General features: G+C 57.7%; 3 protein-coding genes across 11 annotated transcripts in view; 2 read left to right on the forward strand and 1 right to left on the reverse strand.

The window, feature by feature from the left end:
* Positions 1–777, reverse strand: part of LOC117644019 (potassium voltage-gated channel subfamily H member 6) — a 44,318-nt gene extending 43,541 nt beyond the window's left edge. The window contains exon 1 of the mRNA XM_034383206.1: positions 422–777. Coding sequence (XP_034239097.1) covers positions 422–497 — 76 coding nt within the window. The 5' untranslated portion in view covers positions 498–777. The remainder of the gene's footprint in view (positions 1–421) is intronic.
* Positions 778–6,854: 6,077 nt separating this feature from the next.
* On the forward strand, positions 6,855–10,813 carry LOC117643686 (PRKCA-binding protein). 6 transcript variants are annotated; one of them, XM_034382713.1, is made up of 11 exons: positions 6,855–7,149; positions 7,405–7,526; positions 7,892–7,960; positions 8,057–8,191; positions 8,689–8,797; positions 8,895–9,023; positions 9,112–9,385; positions 9,467–9,600; positions 9,683–9,876; positions 9,965–10,223; positions 10,311–10,813. In XM_034382713.1, exons 2-11 carry the CDS (start codon positions 7,444–7,446, stop codon positions 10,413–10,415), a joined length of 1,491 nt encoding a protein of 496 aa, XP_034238604.1. In that variant the 5' UTR covers positions 6,855–7,149; positions 7,405–7,443; the 3' UTR covers positions 10,416–10,813. The 6 variants fall into 6 exon arrangements, with proteins under 6 accessions (XP_034238604.1, XP_034238605.1, XP_034238606.1 ...); XM_034382714.1 differs by having other exon boundaries at positions 7,409–7,526; XM_034382715.1 differs by lacking the exon at positions 7,405–7,526.
* A 1,385-nt stretch (positions 10,814–12,198) lies between these two features.
* On the forward strand, positions 12,199–23,502 carry LOC117643563 (endothelin-converting enzyme homolog). Of its 4 annotated transcripts, XM_034382512.1 has the most exons (15): positions 15,707–15,991; positions 17,871–18,035; positions 19,905–20,012; positions 20,092–20,242; positions 20,322–20,534; positions 20,685–20,974; positions 21,050–21,319; positions 21,399–21,547; positions 21,631–21,853; positions 21,944–22,067; positions 22,177–22,333; positions 22,411–22,589; positions 22,673–22,819; positions 22,909–23,048; positions 23,136–23,312. In XM_034382512.1, the coding sequence occupies exons 2-15, from the start codon at positions 17,976–17,978 to the stop codon at positions 23,310–23,312; spliced, it is 2,388 nt and encodes a 795-aa protein (XP_034238403.1). In that variant the 5' UTR covers positions 15,707–15,991; positions 17,871–17,975. The 4 variants fall into 4 exon arrangements, with proteins under 4 accessions (XP_034238406.1, XP_034238403.1, XP_034238405.1 ...); XM_034382515.1 differs by lacking the exons at positions 15,707–15,991; positions 17,871–18,035 and adding an exon at positions 12,199–12,316; XM_034382514.1 differs by lacking the exon at positions 17,871–18,035.
* The last annotated feature ends 689 nt before the right edge of the window (positions 23,503–24,191 follow it).

Raw genomic sequence — 24,191 nt, forward strand, 5'->3', positions numbered from 1 at the left:
ATGCGAGCCCGGCGGCCTTGTCGCGGCGCGTCCTTTCACGACGTCAGGCTGAGTTCAAGCAGCGGTTTGTCGCTGTCTCTCTCGCACCCCTACGGAACGCCCCATGGGTGCGAGAGAGACGGAGCGAGCCGGAATCGCTCGGCTGGCGCCGATTGTCCGCCGGAAGGGAGGGCGACTGCACTGCCAGCATCCACTTGCACGGCGCGCCACGCGGCCTAGCCTCGCGGCGGGGGCGTTCCATTCATTTCCCGGGAGGGGCGTTCTTTTCATTTTGCGCGCTTTCGGCGGCCAAGCCGTGCTGTCCTGTTGGCGGAGGAGGAGGAGGACTACGCGAAAACGCGACGAAAACGCTGCTCAGGGTGCTCGCCACGACGGGCGGGTGACAGCGGCCAGGGCGGCGGCACGGCACCACTCCACTCACAGTGCGTGTTGAACTTCCGGATGATGGTCTCGATGAGGGTGGTCTTGGGGGCGATGTGGCCCCGACGCATCGCCATCGCGTCCGCAAGGTCCGCGGAGCCCTCGGCGCCGTCCTAGCCGTCCGAGACGTCCCCGTCGACCTCGGTCAGTGGTCCACCGCCGTGGGGAGGTCATGTCCCCGGCCCATCAGCCCCCGGAAGCAGTCACACGTCGGCGGGAAGGTGCTGCTGCAGGGGCAGCCGCCGCCGAGGTGTCCCGGATGGTCCCGGACGCGACTCCGCGGCGTGCGCGTCGCGTACGTCAACAAACGACCGGGGCCCGGGACCTCCCTGTACAGCCCAGCGCGCTCCACCCGGCGTAGCAGACGACGCTCGACTGAGCAGGGCGCCGGCACCGGCCCTTCCCCGCGGCGCTACTACCCCCTCCCTCCCCCTGCCGGCGCCGCGCCCCGCGCCCGCCCCGCGCACTCACTAGCAGGTAGTGCTGCCGAAAGGCACCGGCTACACAAATAAACGGCCGGGCCGGTCGACGAGTGCGACGAGTCCGACAAGTAAAGTCCCGCACCGGCACCGGCAGGCAGTCGGTATCTCGCGGCCCGGGGACAAGGCCGGCCGGCGGGGAAGTCCCACGGTGGACCCAATCACCCAACCCCCAGGGGCAGGTCGTGAGGTCCACTCCGGGCAGTGCCCTCGACGCCCTGTCTCTCTCGCACCCGTTGGGGCGTCGCGTTGGAGAGCGAGCGAGACAAAACGCGCTTGCTGCCGTCCTCCGTCCTCCCCGACAGCGCTACTTGGCTTGTAAAGTCTCGCCCGGCCCGGCCTGGCCTGGCCGGGCCCGCGCAGCGCGCTCTGCCTCGATACATTCGATTCGATAATACCGCTCAGCGGGGCGTTCACTCGACACATTACCGGCTGGGGGAGGGGGAGGGGCGCGCTTCGACTCTCTAGACTCCTCTCTTGATCTCGTCTCACGCGCTGCTCGACGTTTGGCGCGGACGGAGAGGATAATGAGAGAACCTAGCGTAAGAAGAGAGGCAACGAAAATAGCATCTCATCCAAGCGGGTCCCGAACAACACACTGCCCTGCCTCTCGCTCTCGCAGTCTCGCCCCCCCGGGTGGAAGGGAGTGCAGTTTTGACTGAGTGCAGACTACAGTCATAAACTGCAGTTCAGAAACGCCAGTTTTAAAAGTACTTTAAATGTAGTTTAACTCTGTAGATCGAAACGTAGTATAGAGGGCATTTTCAACAGCAGTACAGGTACAGTTAAATTGCAGTCTCACGTGCAGTTCTTAAATACAGTTTTAACTCCAGTGTAGTCGGAACTTAAATTGTACTTCCGTTTGCAAAAAGCAAGCACACTTCGGGAGTGTAATTAAATTGTTGTTTGACTACAATTTTGGTTGCCCTTTTTTGCAGTTGTTTAAGCAACTTCACAGTTCAGCCAAATCAGTGTTCTATTTTGTCCCAATTCCAAATGATTTCACGAAATTCTCCAAATTTAGTTCCTTTTGTGTGTTTGAATAACCAGAATATTGGTGTTCAGTCAGTTGCACGGAATTCGTTAAGATAAAGCAACGGCAGCAGTTCTAATACGGATTCTTTTGGCCCTATCGTTTATAAAAATTATCCGCTAACAAAATTGTGAGGCTTACGGTATAAAACGTGAGTTTGCGTAGAAATTGTGATAGCCAAGTGCACATTATCTATGGTTATGCTGCATTAAAACTGTAGTTGAACTGCAGTGCCCGATCAGTGGGTCACGAGAGGGGGTCTTGTCATGTGGTCCGGGTCGTGCACGTCTCCGGACACGCCCGCCTGCCAGCGTAGTGGTCAAGTCCTCCGCTCCACGACCCGGAGGACCGTCGTTCGAATACCATCACCGCCTTCAACTTTCATCAACAAAAGTCGTTGAGTAACGAAGGAGAAGGGGGTTGGGTGGGTGGGAGAGAGTTCCCGAAGAACAAGGAATAAAGTTTTAAAAAATAAATTTTAAAACTGTAGTTAAAAGATACTTCGCAACTCCAGTTTTAACTGCTATTTTAAAAACGAGAGATGACCGTAGTCAAAACTGCAGATTCGACTGCAGTATTACAAAAAAACTACCAGTTTATTTGCAAGAAAACTGTAGTTAACTGTAGTTTAACTGTAGTTTCACTACAGTTAAACTGCTGTAATTACATAAGTCCAACTGCAGTCTAAGTATATATTTTTTTGTATGCAGCCTGCCATTTGTAACACTAGATAAACTTCAATTTGAGTCCAGATGCAGTACAGTTATTGTAGAGTTGTAGATGCATTTTAAAATTGTAGATTTGACTACAGTTCGTTCCACCCGGGCCCCCACCACACACACACACACACACACACACACACACACACACACACACACACACACACACACACACACACACACACACACACACACACACACACACACACACACACACACTCTCACACACACACACACACCGAGCGGGCAGAGCAATAAACGCCTTGCAGTCGCTCACCTTTTAAACAGAGCGCGAGCAGCCGTGCCAAAGGCGCCACACTTGTCGCGCGAGCACGTCGAAGTCAAGCAGCCAGGCGGCAGGGCCTCGACGGCGTCGACGGGGGGGCGGACGGCCGGGAGCAACGCACGTTCGAGTGGGCCCTCCCGCGACGCGCGGCGCGCGCGGACCCGGCAGAGGCACTCGTGCCTTTTGTCCCAGCTGTGGCCAGCCCGCCCCGGCCTCCACTAAGTGTTATAACGTGAGCCCACTTCCGGTGGCGCCCGTTCCGGCACTTCGGGCCGACCCAGTTCCCACGGGCCGACAACAAGGTCGACAACAAGGTCGACAACGAGGCCGGCCGAGCCTAACAGCTCTAGACGCTCTTGCAGTGGGCAGGCGGTGGGGGTTTTCTCTAACCTGGAAGGTCCCCCCCCCCTCCCAACTCCCACCCCGATGCACTGGCACTGACGTTTTCAGGAGCGCTCCGCTCGCAGTGATAGAACGGTTCCCCGGGAGGGTCGCCCCACGGCTGCATGCACATCGTGACTGAGGGCTCAAAAGAAGAATGTTTTAATGAAAAGAGCTTTGCTGCTGTGCCTTTGCTTTTTCCTCTCCGCACAGAAGCGAAGGCTGTCTGCTGACCTTGGGAGGGAGGAGAACCAGTCCAGGGTTCGCCACGGTTGTTGAGGGAGAACGGCACTGGCGGCGGCGGCCCGCGGCACGGACTCTCGGGCGCGCAGGTGAAGTGTTCGGCGGCGATAGCGACGGGAGGTCGAGGACGGCGACGAGGAGGAGAGGGAGGCACCGCTCATGGCGACCGGCCTGCCTTGCCTGCCTGCCTTGCCTGCCGGCCGCGGTTGGGGTATTTTCGGGCAGCCGTGACGTCACGCGCGCTGCCGGCGTGCGCCAAGGCGTGCGCGTGGCCAGGCGGCCAGTGAGCGAATATTTCGGTGGCGCCTCTACACCGTGCCGACGTCACACCAGACAGAGAGAGGGAGAGAGAGAGCGCCCGGCCCGCAGCGCCCCGCAGCGAGCCGCGGAAAACGACTGGATATTTTTGCCCGCCTCGACACGTTCACACCTACCGGCAGCGGGGCCCCGACCGGTCGGCTACTTGTCAGTCTGCCCTGGTGGATCGGTCGGACGGGATCCGGACGCCAACCGTGGCGTCCAGGTGGCGTCCAAAATGTTTCAAATAGGACCGTTTGTGGACTGCGTCCCTGCGAGGTCCACCGGCGTCCAATTATCGTCCAGTACGCCCGCGCAAGGTCCATAAAGGGTCCACAAAGGGTCCATGTGGGTCCGTTGGGGTCCGTGGGGGTCCGTGGGGCGTCCGTGCTAGGTCCGTTGGGGTCAGTGTGGCGTCCATACTGCGTCCGTTGGGGTCAGTGTGGCGTCCATACTGCGTCCGTTGGGTCCCGTAGGGCGTCCGTACTGCGTCCGTACTGCATCCGTTGGGATCCGTGGGGCGTCCGTACTGCGTCCGTTGGGATCCCTGGGGCGTCCGTACTGCGTCCGTTGGGACCCGTGGGGCGTCCGCGATGCGTCCGTTAGGGTCCGCACGGCGTTATCTAACTGGGGCCCAAAGGGCTCTTATAGGCGCTTATGGACGCTAACGGACGCACTTCGGACTTTGGATGTGTGGACCCATAAGGACGCACTTAGGACCCTGGTTGCGACCACTCGTTGGAAAGGTCTCACCAAGACCTGTTCGAATCTGCAATAAAAAAAAATTGTTGGTCACCCCCCTTTTTTCAAGATACTGATTTTTTAACTCTATTTTGAAAAAAGGGGGGTGACCAACAATTTTTTTTTATTGCAGATTCGAACGGGTCTTGGTGAGACCTTTCCAACGAGTGGTCGCAACCAGGGTCCTAAGTGCGTCCTTATGGGTCCACGCATCCAAAGTCCGAAGTGCGTCCGTTAGCGTCCATAAGCGCCTATAAGAGCCCTTTGGGCCCCAGTTACATAACGCCGTGCGGACCATAACGGACGCATCACGGACGCCCCACGGGTCCCAACGGACGCAGTACGGACGCCCCAGTGATCCCAACGGACGCGGTACGGACGCCCCACGGATCCCAACAGACGCAGTACGGACGCAGTACGGACGCCCCACGGACCCAAACGGACGTAGTATGGACGCCACACTGACCCCAACGGACCTAGCACGGACGTACCAGGGACTCTAAGGCAAAACTCAAGCGGCGTCGCACTTCGGACCACTAGCGGACCTTTGGGGCGGACTGGACGGACGCACTGCGGACATATCCTGGACTTCCATTTTTGACCGGCTTCGGACCCAAACGGACTTACCAGGGACTCTCAGGCAAAACTCTCGCGGCGTCTCCCGCCGGACCACTGGCGGACCCTCTGGTGACCATTCACGGACTTCAAGGACGTATTGCGGACTTCGTAAAGTTTTCTATGAAGTTTGGCGGACGGCAGGTGACCCAATGCGGACGCTTGACAGACGCTGTTTTCTGTGCGTGGACCAAGCAGACGCAGAGTGGACCAACTTCGGACTCGAGTGGACTCCGAAAGGACGCTTGGGACCCTTATCGGACGACGTGAGACCGTGGACGCGCCGGGACGGCGAATGGACTGAAGGCTCCGGACGTCGCAGACTACAGCAGGACTGACTGTGGACCAGGAAGGACGCACTGGACTCAGTTCGGACTAGTTATGGACCCCCCAGGACCTCACGGACGGCAAGCAGACGCCATCTTTGCGTCCAGATCGGGTCCGAACGATCCACCAGGGTGCCGTGTGGAGCGAGAGGCGTGAGCGAGAGAGAGGGACAGATATTCTTCTAAATGTCTCCCGGCGAGCGCCTCACAGGCAGGCAGCCAGCCCCGCTCCACACTTCCATGCCGGCGTGTTGCCTACCCCGCAGGCGGCCTGCTCCCCCACTGTGTGTCCGACTGTGTCGCAGTGACCGCAGCGCAGGCCAGGCGCCACTCCGTTACATCGCACACAGTATACACTGCGGAGAAACGTAGCGCCGCCCAATCCCGGGCAAGGCTCTCGCCTGGCTGGGCAGGAAGGCCGACCGAGGCCGACCCGGCTGCCTGCATAAAGTCATATAGTGGGGGCTGGGCCGGGCCGGGCCGGGGGCTGCACCTCTCACTCCCTGTGGCAGTAAGTCTGTTTATTCTTGAACAGGAAGCGCTTTGGGCTGTCTAGGCCGCCGCGGTGCCGCGGCCGTCTAGAGGCCTCGAGGTCGCCTGCAGGACTGCTGCAGGACTGCTGCAGGACTGCTGCAGGACTGCTGCAGGACTGCTGGATCCGCTCCTCTTTGAATTGCAAAAGGGTCGGCACGCCTCTCCCTCTCGCCGCATGCAGCCACTGCACTCGGATGCACACGCCGTGCTGCTTCAATTGGCGCGGCAGGATCGAATCTGGGCCACGGCATGAGCCGACGCCGACGGCGGCCGACTGCAACAGAGAAGCCACCGAGATTGGGTTTGGCGCCGCGGCCTGTGTGCTCCAGTGAGTCCGGCCGGAGATGGGACCACGGGATCAGCAACTATCACGCCTGTGCCAAATCGACTGGCCCTATCTCGATGGCATGGGTCGCGCGGCGCGCGCAGTATCAAAAGTTTCGAGCAGAATGGACGTCCGTGGTCCGAACCCCCGGCAACCCCCCGGCCGAATCCGGGGCGCGGTCCTCCAAAATAATAGGGGTCTTTCCGATGGCTTCAGGACCGGAGCTCGTGAAACATCGTTCTGGCAGTGATTCGAGATTCGATTCTGTGAGTGTTCCGAGTCGGCGCCGCCACCCACCGGCCTGCTCGCTGGCCGGCTGGCATTCCCCCGTCCCGGTGGCGATGGCGATACCCCGCGCCCGCGACGCGCACCGAGTATCGCCAATCGCCAGCCTCGGGTGCTTGCTGTTGGTGCCGCGAGAGGGCGCCAGCGGTCGGGGGGAGTGTCTAGCAGACGCCACCAGCAGACGGCGACAGCAGACTACGTCTAAACTAATCGGAAAACGTAAACCCGGCCAGCTGCTGTCATGTCCTCGCCCGCAGCTTTTCCCTAATCAGCGCTTTGCTTCCTGTGCGTTTCTGCCTCGGTCGCTGGTCGACGGCATGGCGCAGGAACTGCTTCCAACGCCGACAGTGCCGCGGCTCTCCAGGGAATAGCTGACAAGGGCGAAGCGAAGCGAAGCAAACGTTCCCGCAGTCACAGACGCGCCATGGATTTCTTTTCGGACGGTCCGTCAGATGAGGACAAAATGTAAGACACGTTTTCTCTTAGTGTCAAGTGTCAAAATTTATCAAATATCGTCCAAATCATCCTGGTTTTGTTTTGTTTTGTTTTGTTTTGTTTTGTTTTGTTTTGATCCATGCTAGGATTTGTTTTTACACATTAACCTCTTTCATTCAACCTACATAGACTTCTATTTTAAATATCCATTCGCAGTCTTTGATTTAGTTTTCTATTCTCAAAGACAACCAAACTACTTCTGTTTGCTATTTGAATCGTTTTCAGCTAGTTAAACAACTATTGCTGGTTTGACATTCGTTAGAGATGTTTATGCCGCCACCCCTTGGGCTCCACTCTTCGGATGTGGACAACCGCCAAAGGGGTCCTTGTGGAAGAGAAGATAGGAAGTAGGTGTATTTATCAAGTTCTTCAAGTCACTCTGGGGGGCCTGGTGACGGTTGAATGTTGTGTGGTGGATCTTCCAAATCTGTAGGAATGAATGCGTTCAACGGATTCATTTCCTTCACTTCTATTCTCTCTCCCCTACAATAATTTTAATGGATAAAGACTTAAGAGAAAAATTGCTTTTGGGACTTCTGGTGGTCTGTCTTGTAGTGTTTCTGTGCTTTCTGGATTCCACAAGGGCCAATTTTTATATGTGTGTACTATGGGCTGTCTGCTATTTGAGTCACAGCCTCTCATTTCATGTGTATTAGCAAACAAAATCTTTATGGCAAACTCAATTATGCAAGTCGTAAAATTCTTTTTTCAGGTTGCTTGACTTGGGGGATGGTCAAAGCAACCAAAAGGAGAAAGTTGCAAAGAAGCAGCAGCCACAGAGGTAAATGTTTGTGTTAAAATTTAATTTGAGTGGTACTTGAGTACTTCAATACTTTGTTAATTATAAGATATGTCCAAACCCACCTTTCTTGATCAGGAGCCACTCCTTGGACAAATTGAATAAGGAATCATCAGGGAGGGAAGCATCAGGGGAGGCAGTTTTTCCGAGTCATGAGTATGGAGTGGAAGCTTATGGTGATGACTATCTTATGAATGGGTATCAAGATACAATGTGAGTTCTAGTTGTTGATTTACACTTAATAGTCTAGTCTAGTGGTGCTGACTTCAGTTCCCCATTTATGTAACATTGTTGTAGACCCCAATACATCAGTCGATTGATTTGCCAACTCAATTTGTCGCAGTATTATCTTTCCCCTTGCTCGCAGCATTGTGGATTTGAAAATATTTTGTTTGTGTACATAACTCTCACCATGATCAATGTAGTTTGCTGCATCACATTTTGTTTTAAAGATTATTCCACTTTTTTTTTTTTTTTTTTTTTTTAGAGAAATGTTGGACCAAATGAATTTTGTTTGCTCCTTTGTATGTGGTCCTATGGTTGTGGCCTATTATGCATGCCTACTGGAGCTTTCATTTTGGAGGTGTTGGATACATCCATGGGGTTGCTTTCAATATTTGTTTTGCACAAAGTGTTTTTCAGGTGTGGAAATGTTTAAAGTTCTCTCAAATTCATAATTTTTATTTCATAGCTCTGTTCAATAATTTCAGGGGCATGACTGTCACATCTGGAGTTGTCACTCTCACAAAGGAAAATAACTTTGTTGGTATAAGCATCGGAGGAGGAGCTCCCTTGTGCCCTTGCCTTTATATAGCGCAGGTAACAATAAAAATATGTTGAGCTTAGATGAAATTTTTGTGATATCCCCACTCTTTTAATAACAAAAATTAAATTTCATGTATTTTTTGCTTTTAAGGTTTTTGACAACACTCCAGCTTCCCGAGATGGCACATTACAGAGTGGCGATGAAATCATAGGTGTGAATGGAGTTTCATGCAAAGGAAAGACTAAAGTACAAGCTGCTAAAATGATCCAAGCCAGTAAAGTAGGTATTGTAAGGCTAATAACTCAGCTAATTATCACAAATGTTGTCTTGGGTCTAAATTGCAATTTTTATGAATATCTGTTCACAGGAGCTGGTGGCAGTTACCTTTAACAAATTACATGCAGACCCAGCAATGGGAAAGAGCCTTGATATTGTTCTCAAGAAAGCAAAACATAGACTAGTCGAGAAAATGAGTGCTACCACTGCTGATGCTTTGGGACTCTCACGTGCCATCCTTTGCAATGATGCCCTTGTTCGTAAACTAGATGAATTAAAAGCCATAGAAACTGAATATAGAGGAATGGTAGAACATGCAAAACGAGTCCTGAAAGCTTACTTTGAACTTCTGCAAGTGTATAAAGGTACACATAATACCATTCATTTTTCAACATCTTTTTAATACATTCAATTGATTTATCTGACAAAATGTTTTCTCCATGCAGCTTTTGGATGCACATTTGCTGAAATTGGCTCCAGAGAGCCTCAGCCTCGTGCTAGTGAAACTTTCACACAATTTGCCAACTATCATCGTAATCTCGAGAAACATGGAATTCAAATGCTGAGAACACTTAAACCGGTGTGTTTCCTTTCTGTGTAATGTTTTTGAGATAATAAGGTATAAGCTATTATTTGTTTTCTTATTTTTTCTGCCTCCACAGATTTTGTCTGATCTTGGAACTTATCTTCACAAAGCCATCCCAGACACACAACTAACAATAAAAAAATATGCAGATGCCAAGTTTGAGTACCTTAGCTATTGCCTGAAAGTAAAAGAAATGGATGATGAGGAGAAAGCCTTCAATGAAGTGAAGGAGCCCTTGTACCGTGTAGAAACAGGAAATTATGAATACAGGTTCGTTTCTTTTCTTTATTATTTATCAGTGCGTTACTTTGTCATAAAATCCTCATGCACACCCTTTATCTATTTTGTTTGAATCTAGGTTAATCTTAAGATGCAGGCAAGATGCTCGAGCAAAGTTTGCTCGTTTACGATCTGATGTCCTAGTCAAGCTAGAGCTTCTCGACAACAAACATGTCCAAGATATATCAGCTCAGCTAGAAAAGTTTGTTGGTGGTTTGGCGGCCTATCATTCTGCAGCATTGCAGACCTTGGATCCTCCTGATACCAGGCCATTATTTCCTATTGAAATGGATCTGTCCAGATCGGCATTTCAATATAAGAGTACTACCCCATTACAGGTAGGTTGTTGTGTACTCCTAAACCTATCATCATGGACTCTTCGTAAAAGTCTTGTCTCATGACTCTCTTTTTTTTCAAATGACCAGAATGATGGACAAGATGATGATGAAGATGATCAGCTTTTAACTGGTGAAGAAGCAAAGGAAGAGAAACGAGACGAGCCTCCTCTTCTTCTTCTTCCTGACCTTTAAACTTGTTCCAACTTTTCAATGAGAATGTTGGAAAATTAGCAGCGTAGACAGTTATCTATTTCCTAAACAAATTTTTACTGAAGAATGTGTTAATTACTATACAGTTTTATTATTTCTTACAAAACTTTCACTAAGCAAAGAAAATTAAATGTCAAAACTTGATCTAAAAATTATATGGCTGTTTGTACTTTAATTAATTGTATGTATTTTATTGAACATCATTTCCAGTACGTTGCAGCAGTAACTTGTATCATTCCAAAGAATTTTGTGATATATTTCCGTCAGTCCCAGTATTCCAAACATATGAAATGCATTTAAACTGTTTGCTATTTATGTGTGTGCGTGTGTGAGTGTTTTTGTCTGTGTCAAACTACAGTATTAAAATCACCTTGAATTACTGTTTGTAATATTTATCGGAGTAGATGACTCTCTTACATAATCACAGTATTATATGTAGAAACCTTAAATCTCTATGGGAAACAGCAAAGGTGTAATAAACATTCCTTTACCATTTCTTTGCTTGTTAACATATTTTTTTATTTATTTTTTAAAATCCTAATTGTGGTGTATTGCACTGAGTTCCAGTTTCATGACTCATTTACTGTTGTCTACGAGAAAGCTAGACATTTTTATCTTTCTACACACACTCCCACATCGCAGGGAAGGCCCACCTGTGATTTCAGTGTGGGACCATTTCCCTGTCGCGTGTGAATAGGCCTCCATTCCACCGCCGAGGAGTAAGCACAGAATGGAGGAGGCCCTTGTTTTTCTCGAGATGGTCGCCGAGACCCGCCGGCGCCAAGCCAAACGCCCCTGGTGAAACACCTCTGGGCCGAGCCACTGCAAAACAACAACAACTCAGCGCCGTGTTTTCGGCTTTCGGCCCCGTGCGTGTTTACTTCGCCCTTTGACGGAGGCAGCGCAGCCAAACAAAGGGCTGATTGTGCCCGCTGCCCTGTGAAGCGAAAGCGAAGAGAAGGGCACGAAGGCTCCGAAGGGGTGACTGCCTGCAGCCAGCAGCCCCAGCTGAGCTGGCCGGTGTGGCGTCGCAAGGCGCGCAGCCCTTGGCGCAGCCCTCCGCACATCCCCGCACTGCCCCGCACATCCCGCTAGTCCAGGATGACAGCGACGCCGCGTGTGCGGCGTGACGGACACCAGGGCCCGCGACGCGGCGACGCGCCACCATATGTTGACAACCACGGAGCGCCACCATGGGCTGCCATGGCTGCCATGGGCCCGCGGCGCTAGGCGCTGCCCATCCTTACAGCGCCATGGTTCCAAGCAGTCTGCCAGCCTGCCGCTCTCCGATCAATACGCCCCTCGCGGGGGGAGGGGGGGGAGGGGTTACGCGTGGGGAGGGGGGCGCAGCGGCGGGGCGCGGCGAGGGAGGGGGCGACGTGCAGGGTGCCGCGGGCACAGTGCCTGTTTAGTCCCTGTGCGTGGAACAAGGACCCAGGACCCCGAGTCTCAGTCTGTGGCGGAGGAATTGTCGTACTCGTTAGCTGTAGCCCGGCCCCGCCGCCACGCCGCCACGCCACCCCGCACCCCTAAAAACGAGTCGTTTGTTCTCTTCGGCCGGCCAGACAGGCCAGCCGCTAGACCCCACCCTGCCATGACGCCGGCGCCCGGGCCTCCGCCGCCGCGCACAGCGCCGTGCCTCCGCCTCTGCCACGCGCAGCAGCTGGAGCCCGAGTGGAGAGGGTAGGGCGGCAGGGCGGCAGCCTCTCGCAGGGGTAGGCCCAGGCCCAGGCCGCTCGGCGGGTCGCACTGTCGCTCGGCACAGACACGCACTGCACCAGCACCGCAGCATCAGCACCGCCGCCGCACCGCGCTAGCACCGCGCCAGCACCGCAGCCCTGGGGGAGCCGACAGCCGCCGGCGTCACCAACATGTCTGTCAAGGTGAGTGCACACGTGAGTGCAGCCGAGCGCCCTTGTCGGGACGAGACCCCGTAGTACTCCATACGCCGAGCACCGCCGCACCGCCGCACCGGGCGACGCCGCGCCGCCGCCGGGACGCCGAGAGCGAGAGGCCCACGCGGCCGAGGGGTGCGGGGTGCGGCGCTTCGCTTCTCCCTGCTTGGCAGTGCTTCGCGCTTCGCTTCGCACGGGGAGGGGAGACCTGGGGGGGCACTTGTCCTTGTTGGCCCTGTCCAGCCCTGTCCGTGATGGACGGCGTGGGCAATGCGGCGGCACGGCGGCGGCAGCACCCTGCCGACGCCCTGGTGAGTGGCGCGTGGGTACGTGGGTACACGGCGTGGCGTGGCCAGGCAGTCCAGGCAGCCCAGGGCCATGCCTCAAGGTCACGGAGCGTCGCCGAGCCAAATCCAATATCGCGCCCAGTCTGCCTTTCATTATTTTATCCGCTATTGGGGCGGGCCGCACTCGGCTGGACGGCGCGGGGCGCTAGCACCAGGGCGACCTGTTGGCGGGGGAAGCCGGGGAGGTAGGAAGGCTCCTTGGAGGGATGGCTTTTTCAATCTCAATCTCAGGGGGGCTTGTACTTCAAAGGGCGCCAACGTCGGTGCAGGATTTGGCGTCTTAGCGGCGTGGTGGCACCGCGGACGCCGTGATGGCGCCGCAGACGCCGTGGTGGAGAAAGCAGGCGTCCTGCGGCCGTGCGACCTGGGCGACCTCGGCCCCTCCGGCAGCAAGGGGAAATCTGTCACCCTGTCGGGGCGCGGGGCGCTGGGCCAAGCGCGGGGCACGCGAGTGCAAAGAGACGGGACTCTGCGTTCTGCTCGGCGCGTGTAGCGGCATGGGGTGGGGAAGGCTGGGGGTGGACGGGACGCAGAAGGCAATTAAACGGAGGGGTCCGCGTCGCCATGTCGCCGTCGGTCGCAGTCAAGCGGAACCCGCAGCTCGATTCCAAACATTGCCCGCCGCCCGCCTTCTCGCCCTGTCCTGGGGGGCGCCCCGCGGGGGTGTGAGGGAGACAGCGAGGAAGCGCTGTTCGGAATCAAGTGGCTGGACCGACGGTCCGGTACGAAGCTCGGGACTAACGAGGAGGGGACCTAGCAACCCCTTGTTACGGTCACAACGGTGCAGACTGATTCGCCCTGCGGGTGCGAGAGAGACAGAGCGCCACTTCAATGCTGGCGTGCGCCCGGGTGACACGGGTGCGGTGCGCCGAGCCACCAATCCAATCTCGCAGTGGTGGCCGTCAAAAGCCGAGCAAACCAGAGCCCCGCCGGGGCCCCGCCCCGCCGTCGAGATCAAAGCGACCATGAAGCGACATTCGCGGAGCGGCTAAATACAGGAACCCGGACGCATGGGTGCGACAGAGACGGAGTGAAGAAAGCACTGTTGGGGGCTAGCAGGGCGCCGCCAGACACCCCGCCAACGCTAGGTGCCTAGGCGCCCGCCAGGCCAAGGGCCTTATCAATGCTGTACTTGTTGTCGGTCCGACGGGCTAAGGTTCGCGGCGCGGCCCGCTCTGCATACGGGCTGCGCGGCCCTTTTGTTGACCCCGAGGCGAGGGAGGGGTGGGGGTGGAAGGGCCGGGGTGGCCGGGAAGGTCGTTTTGCCGGGCGCGTCCTGTTTGGCGTGCACACAACACACAGCGCCCTCGCACTGGGCAGGGCACCATGGGGCCCTTGGCCGTAGTTTGTGTGCTAGGCCCCTCAGCGCGACTATGTTGGTTGTGAGGAGCAGAAAGACAACCCCAGGGCCAAAAACAAGAAAAATACATGTTCCGCTGATTGGCTGTGAGTCGCGTCACTGCAAAAAGATAGAGCAGGAGAGAGCGCGGTGCGGCTTGGGCCGAGGGGTGCGACCCCAATGCAGCGTGCAGCGTGGAGAGTCGGAGTCCGGGCTGGTTCCGCACAGCGCTTCGATGCTCTGTCTCTCTCACACCTATGCGGGACACTCCGTGAGTGCGAGAGAGACAGAGCGACTATAAGGACGTTCACTGCGCTGGCTCGCCTCGCCACCCCAATCAACCCCCGACCCCGTGAAAGCTTTCAGCGAGTCAACAAAGCGAAACCAAGCGAAGCGCACCGTGCCGTGGTCCGCAGTCGGATGCACGGATCCTAATGGCAACCAGCTCGAGCGGCGCGGGCCACGGTATCAGCAGCCCGACTCCGAAGAGTCGTCTCGTCGCTCTGTCTCTGTCGCACTCATGGGGCGCTCTGCAGGGGTGTGAGAGAGACAGCGCGACGCGATGAAACTACCCTTCTGAATCGCTCGGCTTCAAGCAATAACAACTCCTGCAGAGGGAGCGTATATAAAGAAGTGGTTCTGTCTAGTCGAGTTTTAGAAAAGGATTTTATTCGGGAGCGCTTGCGTGAAAGAAGCGAGAGAGAGTCACGCTTTCGCCAACCGGCGAGGCAGCCGCCTGTTGGAAGGCAACCCACTCGGCTCCGAGGCCTTAAGGTGAAGGTGTCCGATGGGTTGCCTAGGCTGGCAGGCGCTGAGCGCTCTCAAATTCGAACTTGAACTTGAGAGGCTAGACCGGCTGTTTCCATGGACGAAAAGAGTTTCGCGCAGTGTGACGACCCCCAGGCCGGGGCAAGCTATTTTATTTAACGGAATTGAAACCAGCGAAATTAATGTTGAAACGGGTGATGTCGGCGGCACCGCTACACTGTACGCGGCCCTACGCGCCACCGCCGCGCCCCTGTCTCCCAGCCCTGCAGCGGGCCGATTCCGAACGGTGCTTTCGTCACTTCGTCTCTCTCGCATTCACGGGGCTCTGGTGTGGGTGCGACGAAAGCAATGTTCCGAATCAGCCCCGCCGGGCGCCCGGCGCCCCGAACTTTAAATTGAGATTAATCTCGTGCCAGCGTACAGGTGTGTCCCCCCCCCTCCCCGCCTCCCCCAGACTACTTTTCGCGCGCCAGCGGCGCCCTTGGGTCGATTCCCCCGCCAGAGATAAGAGGCTTGCGGCGGCTCGGCTGTCCGGAACAGGTTAGCCAAAGTGCGAAAATCAATTATTGTTATTATTACCGAGAAGGGGGAGGGGGGGGGCGGCGACGCGCGAAGAGACGCGGCCATCCTCATCCTGCGAGTCGTGTGGTGACGCCAACGAGTGCCCAGACGAGCCATTACTGGCTTGGGCGGAGGAGGAGGAGGAGGAGGGGGGACACAGAGTGATAACTAATCGATTGCCACGCGACTTTGACGAGCCCGCCGGACAGTTTCAGCCGTACCCGCACTTTATTTGCTTTTGTTTCATTCCCCCTGCCTCATCGGCGGCCTGCAGTTGGGCTGATTCAGGGGCGAGAGAGGGGGGGGGCGGCGGCATAAGCGCGGTTCGGGCGGGTTGGCCCGGTCGGCACTGTGACTGCTGCTCTGCCCGTCATTATCGCTCCACCACACTGTTCGTTCGAGTGCGAAAGCGGGCGGCGACGCGGCGGGGGTGTCAATGGGTCCCCGGCGGCGGTCTCCCCGCGCGCTTCTGCTTCTGCTTTGAGCCGCTCTTTGTTGTTGTTTGGTGGCGATACGCCGCGACGCCGTGTGCAGTGATTGGCGCGTCTCGAATCCGCCGCTTCGAATCCTCGCCAGACTAGCCTTTATCCGTGCCTCAGTGAGTGGATTCGTGCCCGGGTCTCATGTTCGGCGATGTTCGGCCGGCAGGTGAGTCGTCGTCACGGGAACTTTCCTCTTTCACCCTTTCATCCCCAAAAGTGAACCCGCCTCGGCGCTCCGCTCTCCGTCTCGCTTCGCTTGCGTGTCGGTCCCGCGTCCATTTCAAGAAGCACAGCAGCCGCATCTTGCCCAACTTTACTGCCTGTCGCGGACTTGCAGACTGACCCCAGTAACAAGAGCCACAGAATGAGTCACGTGAGTCGCGGTCCTCCCCCGTTGACGGCGGCAACCTACTGCTTTGGCTGCTGCTGGCCCGCCCTGACACGCCACTGCAAGGCCACGGCTGCCGACTCTGCCATATGGGCATGGGCTGCTGGAGTACCGATTGGCGTATAATCGCGCGCGTGTGTATGCATATCTGTGTGTGCGTGAGAGAGAGAAATAGAGTCTAGTGTACTTTTCTTATCAGCTGACGACGGGCAATCACAACAAATGGCTCTCCTCTCTCTCCCTCGGTCTCTCTCGCAAATCCCTCTCCGGACCGGCTCACACGAGCACCATTTTGGTAAGTACGCCGACGTCCATGTCGGTGTCGGCGTCGTAAAAAGGAAACACGAGGCTTCACCTGTAGCTCTTACCGCGACACGCCACGCCGCCTCCACCCAAGCCGACCCGGTGCTCGGCTGCCATGCAAACAGTGTAGTGCCCGCGGCCGCTACGCCGCCACGCTCCCTTCGTCGAGAAGCAGCAGCCGCCTCATTGCGAGCGATCGCTTTTTCGTCGCCCTGTCTCTGTCGCACTCACGGGGCGTCCCGAAGAGGTGCGAGAGAGACAGAGCGACGGACCGGTCCTTCGTATCGCTCGGCAGGGTTCACCGCGTTTTTTCGTCTGTTTGGCAAAGCTCGCGGCCGAGGGATCGCATCGCGGCATCGCGGCACCAAAGTCCATGCTAATGCATTCGGCGCCGTCACTACAATGCTGGCGCATGCTGGCCTCCCCGAAGCGAGACCGCCGACACGGCCGGGCCGTCGGGCGCGTGCAGCGAGGGGGCGTGGCTTCACGAGGAGGGCCTCGACGTGGTGGTGGCGGGGCGGGGCGCTGCGGGGGAAGTTCGCTGCGCCGCCGGCCGGCCCAGCGAGTTATCAGTTTAGTCCCTGCGGCCCTGCGGCCCTGCGCTACGACAGGAGCAGGCGGAGCAGGCCGAGGCCGCGGAGAGACGCAGCGTGCCTAGTCAGTCAGTCAGTGAGTCAGTGAGCGCGCGTCGAGCGGCCCTGCCAGCCTGCCCGCCTCACCGCCGCCGGGCTCAGCCGGGCTAGAGGCTAGAGGCCTAGCGCGCGAAGGACGCGGCGACGCGGCACGCCGAGCGGCACGCCAAGCGAGCGCGGACGCGGACCCGACCCGCAGTGCCCGTCCCGCGTCGAGCCGCGAGTCGAGCCGCGCGCACATGTGTTTACGCAGTGCTATTTGGGCCGACGCGAAGGTCCGCGACGCCGACGGCACGCCGACGGCACAGCTGGCAGCGTAGCGCAGCGCAGTGCCATCCGCGAGGTCCGCGACGTACGCCCTCGTCCTCGACCGCGCGCGCCGCAGTCCGCACCACGACGGCGGTGGCGGTTCCGATCGCGCCGTCGTCAAGGACGTCGTAGAGGACGCCGTCCGGACCGGATTCCGCCACTAGTCCGCGCGGCCGTGTCCAGGGCGTGTCGCCGCGGAGGCGCGAACGCGCGAAGTGAGTGGGGGACCGGGAGGGCGCCACGCCGCCCTGCCGCCACGCCGAGTCCGAACACTGCCGGCAGCAACAGCAGCACAGCACTACTTGTTGCTCGCGGGGACGCGTGCCCGTGCCGGCCGCGGGGACGCGCGCTGGCCACTCCGTGTCGCCGACGCCTCGCTGATGCCGCCCTGACGCTCTATTTGTGCGGACCAGGTGGAGCCCGGCCTGCCAGCGTGCCTGCACTGGTGATGGTGATGGCGGTGGTGGTGGGGTAGTTTCTCTCTCTCGGACGCCGCGGGCCGCGCGCTGGACTGCAAGATGAGTCTCGCCGTCGTGGAGGTATCGGCGAGCGGGCCCGAAGAGGAGACCGCGAACCTCGTAAGCCGGACTAAGCTGTTTGCTTGGCGCTTCGCAAGCGGCATGTCCTGGGGGTCCTGGAGACACTCTCCGTGCTGTACCGCCTGTGCTTCTCTTGCCAGCTGGGGGCAGCCGCCGCCGGTTCGCATGCCTGGCGGTGGCGGCGGAAGTGGACCCTGAGGCCTGAGCTCTCTCTCTCTCTCTCTCTCTCTCTCTCTCTCTCTCTCTCTCTCTCTCTCTCTCTCTCTCTCTCTCTCTCTCATGGTGTCGCGGCGTGTCGCGGCGACCACCCTCCCCTCCCCGGATGTGTCTCTTCCCGCCTGTCTTGTGCATCCCACCGCCTCGCCGCCTCGCTGGAGTGGTCTGCACACTTCCGAGGAGTCACTTCGTCGTCCTGTCTCTGTCGCTCCCACAGGGCGCCCCATCGGGGAGCGAGGGCGACAGAGCGACGCAACGCCTCTTGAGAATGGCTCGGTTGGGTCCTCGCTGACGCCGCGCTTCGCCACGCCGTGGCACTGCCGCGATCCACGCCGTCCGCTTGCCGCTCGGCCCGAGGCTGTAGACTGGGTCGTTTTCGTCGCTCTGCCTCTCTCGCACTCACACGGGACGCGCCATGAGTGCGAGAGCGACAAGAACGACTCTCGGAATCAGCCTGCAGGGCAGAACGAACCCGGCTGCCAGCGTCGCTCACAATTGACCGCTGAACTCGACGCCGATGACGATGGCGATTTAATCTTGCAGGCTTGCAGGCGACCGTGCTGCAGCCTCCTCCGCCAACTAGCTCAGCTTGTCGCCAAACTCCAGCCGGGCGGCAAGGCCCCGCCGCCGGCGACCGTGTCTTGAACGGCTGCTTTGCAAGGCCTCGCTGGCTGGGGCTCTGGTCCACGGAGGGAGTGCTGTGTAGCTTGCGCCGCTATTGGATCACAATTCAATTAGTGCAGGGGAATGGGAGGGGGCATCTCGCCAGCGCGCAAGGAAGGCGCCTCGGCGACCAGCAAGCTGATTCCCAAAGTCATGGGGCGGTCGGCAAGTGTGCGAGAGAGACAGTGACGACGCTCCGCGCAGACTCACGCATTGCGCATAAAGAGGTCAATGTTGGGTGATCGCTTAGCGATGGCGCTATCCATCACATCACGCACGTCTTCGGTAGTATAGCGGCTTTCGCCAATACCCCTGTCTCTCTCTCTCTTTTCTCTCTCCCTCTCTCTCTGAAGAACGCTCACCCCGCGGACCTCTCCTGGATGCGTCCGCATCAGCTTATATATCCCGCCTGACGTCAAGGGAACCGCCCGCGAGAGCTAATTATAAACCCGCGATGTCGGCCTTTTGGAGGCCGCTTTCTGGCGCGGCCGGCGATCACGCTGCTCTAATTGGCAAACCCCAGGCCTCCGGGGCGTTGTCGGGGAGCAGCGTGCAGCTGAAGCGGTGTGCGGGCGTCGTTTCTGGTCGGGGACGCACGGCGGGCGACGCTAGCGACGCGCACGCCGCCTGGCGGCTGCGCTCCGCACTAACGGGACTGCCGGGCTAAGGCTACAGCCCGCCAGGCCAGGGCGGGGCTGAGGGGCAGGGCTGAGGGGCAGGGCCAGCCCTGGGCTCGCCGTGACCCTAGCCAAGTAATGGAGAGGCGTCCGACTTTAGGGCCTGGTGCCTGATGCCGTGCCGCTCCAGTAATGCACGGCTTTTGGCGCGTCCCGACCAGAGTCCTGGCGAGCTGCCCAACGGGCTGCCAGCTCGCCAGGCTGCCGGACCGGTGCAGGCGAACTGCATGGCTTGGATCACTTTGAATGAAAAGTTGTGGACTCGCGTACAGCACTCTGTCTCTCTCGCACCCCTGCGGGGCGTGCCATGAGTACGAGAAAGGAAGAGCGTTGACCGGCGTCTTGCTTCCAGATGACGCGGTACAAGCACGCCGAGCTGGAGGACGACGCCAGCAGCGTGGGGTCCGTGCAGCTGGGCGAGGGTGTCTCCAGCACCACCACGCACATCCGGTACCACCCGGTGAGTCGGCGGCACGACTTGAGCCCTTCAACCCCAGCCAGCGTGACTCTGACTCTGCTTGTGTTCTGTTCCCGCGCAGGGCACCCCGATCTGCCCGCCGCAGTGGACGACGTACTGGAAGTCGCGCAGTCGCCTCGAGAAAAGCCTCTTCTGCCTGCTGGTCGGCTTCTTGCTGCTCTTGGTCATTGCCCTGTTGCTGCTGGCGACACATCCCGGGTGTCAACGTCAGAGTGAGTACGCGGCGTCAATGGGACTAGCCGGCAGATTCCAGTGTGCAAGTTCAAGGAGACGCTGTCCCTCTGGTTGCAGGCGCCGCGACGCCCTGCCTGACGCCCGTGTGCGTGCAGGCGTCCGCCAGCATGCTCCGCGCCATGGACGCGACCGTCGACCCCTGCCAGGACTTCTACGGCTACGCGTGCGGCGGCTGGGTGGCCGCCAACCCCATCCCGGACGGCAAGTCCATGTGGGGCACCTTCACCAAGCTGGAGCAGCAGAACCAACAGATCCTCAAGACGGCGCTCGGTGAGTGTGGGTTCGAGTCCCGGTGACGACTCGAAGAAAGCGTTGTTTTCGCGAGCCAGCGCAGCAGACGAGCGTGGTGGCTTGGCTGCCTGCCCGCGGGCGCTGGCCGGTCTGGTCTGTAGAGCGGCCGCGCGTCGCGTTGTGTTGCAGAGCGGCCGTACGACGAGCTCAAGAGCGAGTCCGAGAAGAAGGCCAAGCGGTACTACGCGTCGTGCGTGGACCTGAACGAGACCATGGAGGCGCTCGGCGGCAAGCCCATGCTGGCCCTGCTAGAGACGGTGGGCGGCTGGAACGTGACCACGGCCAACTGGTCGGACAGTGCCACCAACTGGAGCCTGCAGTCCACGCTGCACTCGCTGCACAACGGGCTCAACATGGGCGGGCTGTTCACCTGGTCCATCGGCGAGGACGACCGCAACTCGTCCAGGAACATCATCCAGGTCGGCCTTCGAATCCCACCCACTCTTGACTTTTACATTTGTTTGAGGTTAGTGATTTACTGACGTGCGATGCAGATCGACCAGGGCGGGCTGACCCTGCCCACGCGCGACAACTACCTCAACAAGACGGAGAACGAGAAGGTGCTGGCCGCCTACCTGGAGTACATGACGAAGATCGGGACGCTGCTGGGCGGCGAGGAGGCGAGCACGCGCAAGCAGATGCAGGACGTCGTGGACTTCGAGACTCGCCTCGCCAACATCACGGAGCCGCCGGAGTTCCGGCGCGACGAGGAGAAGCTCTACAACCTCATGTCGCTGGCCGAGATGAACGAGAAGGCGCCCTTCGTGAGTACAACGTCTCGGGTTCGACTCCCGCCCGGGCCGACGACTTTTTTCAGCGCTAATTAGCGTTGCTTTGGTGCAGATCAACTGGGTGGAGTACTTCGGCAACGCGATGAAGCTGGTCGGCGGGAAGGTGTCCGCCAAGACCTCGGTCGTGGTGTACGCCCCGCAGTACCTGCAGAAGCTGACGGCCCTGCTGAAGGAGCTCACCAACACGATGGAGGGCAAGACGTGAGTACGGTGCCGAGGGAACACGAGGGGCGTGTTTAGAGTGCCCCGACTGACGCGTTTGGTCCGTTTGGTTCTGGCCGCAGGGTGCTCAACAACTACCTGATGTGGCAGACGGTGCGCAGCCTCACGGTGGCGCTGTCCAAGGCCTTCCGCGACGCGTACCGCGGCCTCCGCAAGGCGCTCATCGGCTCCGAGGGCGGCGAGGAGCCGTGGAGGTTCTGCGTCACGGACACCAACAACGTGGTGGGCTTTGCCACCGGCGCCATGTTCGTGCGCGAGGTGTACCAGCCCGACATCCGCCCTGGGGTGCGTTCTTGGCAAGGTTCTTGGCGGGGTGTCCCTGCGATGTCTGTGCAGTGGATGTGGAAGTTCATGGACCGCCTCTCCGTGTTGCAGGCCGAGGAGATGGTGGACATGGTGCGCAACGCCTTCAAGCGGAACCTGGACCGCCTGGACTGGATGGACGACGAGACCAGGCAGGCCGCCATGCAGAAGGCCGACGCCATCTCCAAGATGATCGGTAAGGAAGGACCGGTGCGAAGTACCAGTCCACTGTTAATTCAGAAATATAAAACTTCTGCCGGTTTTGCTAGACCTTGAGTCTATGTCATTCTGTCTGCTTTCGATAGGCTACCCGGACTACATCCTCAACCCAGTCGAGCTGGATAAGAAGTACCAGGACCTCAATTTCAACGAAGACGAGTACTTCAACAACAACGTGGAACTCAGTCGGTACAACCTCAAGACCAACTTGAAGAAGCTGGACGAGCCGGTCAACAAAACCAGGTGCGTTTCCTACGACCCTCTGAGGGTTCTTTCTGGTCCTTTTCGATTCACTCGAGATAGAATAAATCCTTTTGCAGGTGGAGCATGACCCCTCCGACGGTGAATGCCTTCTACACGCCCACCAAGAACCAGATCGCCATCCCGTACGGCATCCTGCAGCCGCCCTTCTACGACACGCAGACCCAGCACGCCCTCAACTACGGCGCCATGGGGGTCATCATGGGCCACGAGCTGACGCACGCCTTCGACGACCAGGGTGGGCAAACCGACCATCTCTGTCAAGACTTTAAGTTTGGTTTGCTAAAAAATATTCATGTTTTCGTTCGGAACTGTTTTCAGGCCGCGAGTACGACGCGGGTGGAAACATGCACAAGTGGTGGAACAACCAGACGATCGAGCGCTTCAAGAACCGGACCGCCTGCCTCGTGAACCAGTACTCGCAGTTCAACGTGAGCAGGAAGAACGTCAACGGCAACCTCACTCTCGGTGAGCGCCACACGGCCACGCGCGACTATTCGCAGCGTTCCAACCTTTTTTTGGTGGCGTGTTTCTAATCCCACGCCCCCGCGTTCCAGGCGAGAACATCGCGGACAACGGCGGACTGAAGGCCGCCTACCACGCCTACCTGACCTGGGCCGGCGAGAACCCCAAAGAGCCGCCCCTGCCCGGGCTCAACCTCTCCCAGAAGCAGCTGTTCTTCGTCGCCTTCGCACAGGTAACGCCCCACGGCCACGCCACTGCGCGCGTCAGCCAACCGCTCCGAAACAAAAATACAACAACAAAAACAATTTGTTTGCTCCAGGTGTGGTGCTCGGCGAGCACGCAGGAGGCGGCCAAGCTGCAGCTGGAGAAGGACCCGCACGCCCCGTCCATGCACCGCGTCCTGGGGCCGCTGTCCAACATGGACGAGTTCTCCCGCGTGTTCCAGTGCCCGCTGGGCTCCAAGATGAACCCCGTGCACAAGTGCGAGGTGTGGTAGGCCCCGCCCTGGCGGTGGCCGTGGTGGCGTCGAATAGAACAGAGTGGTGTTCGCTCTATTTCGGCCGGGACGCTGAGGCTGTGATTGGCGGCGAGGCGCGAGGATGGCGTAGTGCCGTTGTGGCTGTTCATGTCGACTGTGGTGGCGTTATTGAACTTGATGAATATATGGATCAATCTCTAGTCATTTCCTTTCCCTCGCTTCATTGGCCGGGGCCGCGGGAAGCAGCGCGAAGGGCTGGACGGCGAGACTGCTTGGTGCTCCATGTGTTTGCCGCTCGTGTCCATCTTGCCCTTGGAGGCGCGCTGTGCATGTGTTTGTCGTGCCCGTTCCGGAGAGGCACGAATATCGGATGGGTATTTTTTAGATTTACGAAACTATCATATCTATCGAAGTTTTGTGTGATATACTTGATGTATGCTTAATGTACAAACTAATTATAGAGTGCTGCTGCATTGATTATTCAATTGGTTTCTTGTGACGAGAATACTAGAAAAGAAACGCCTTGTTTTTAGATTCTTTCCTACGCCGGTGATCTCGTTACATGCTGTTGTTGGTGATCGGCAGCTGATGTCACGGATATTTATATCTTGTAGAACCTAAGGATGTCGTATTGTTTTGTATTTAATTCTTTTGTTTCTTTATGGGAGGCAGTCAGAGGTAATTACGACCAGTCCCTCGTAAATACCTAGTTTGCGTTTAGAGACGCGCTGCACGCCAAAAAAAGATTGCCTTTTACCGCCAAAGTGCCAATCAAGGGGGAAACGACTGAGAAATTTTGTGTACATTGGATAGGGATAACCCCGGATAACCCGCGGATTACCTCCGGATTACATCGAAAAATTTCCAGGATTACCATTGGATTGCGCCGGATTACCC

Source organism: Thrips palmi, unplaced genomic scaffold, assembly GCF_012932325.1.
Source record: "Thrips palmi isolate BJ-2018 unplaced genomic scaffold, TpBJ-2018v1 HiC_scaffold_17, whole genome shotgun sequence".
Lineage (NCBI taxonomy): Eukaryota > Metazoa > Arthropoda > Insecta > Thysanoptera > Thripidae > Thrips > Thrips palmi.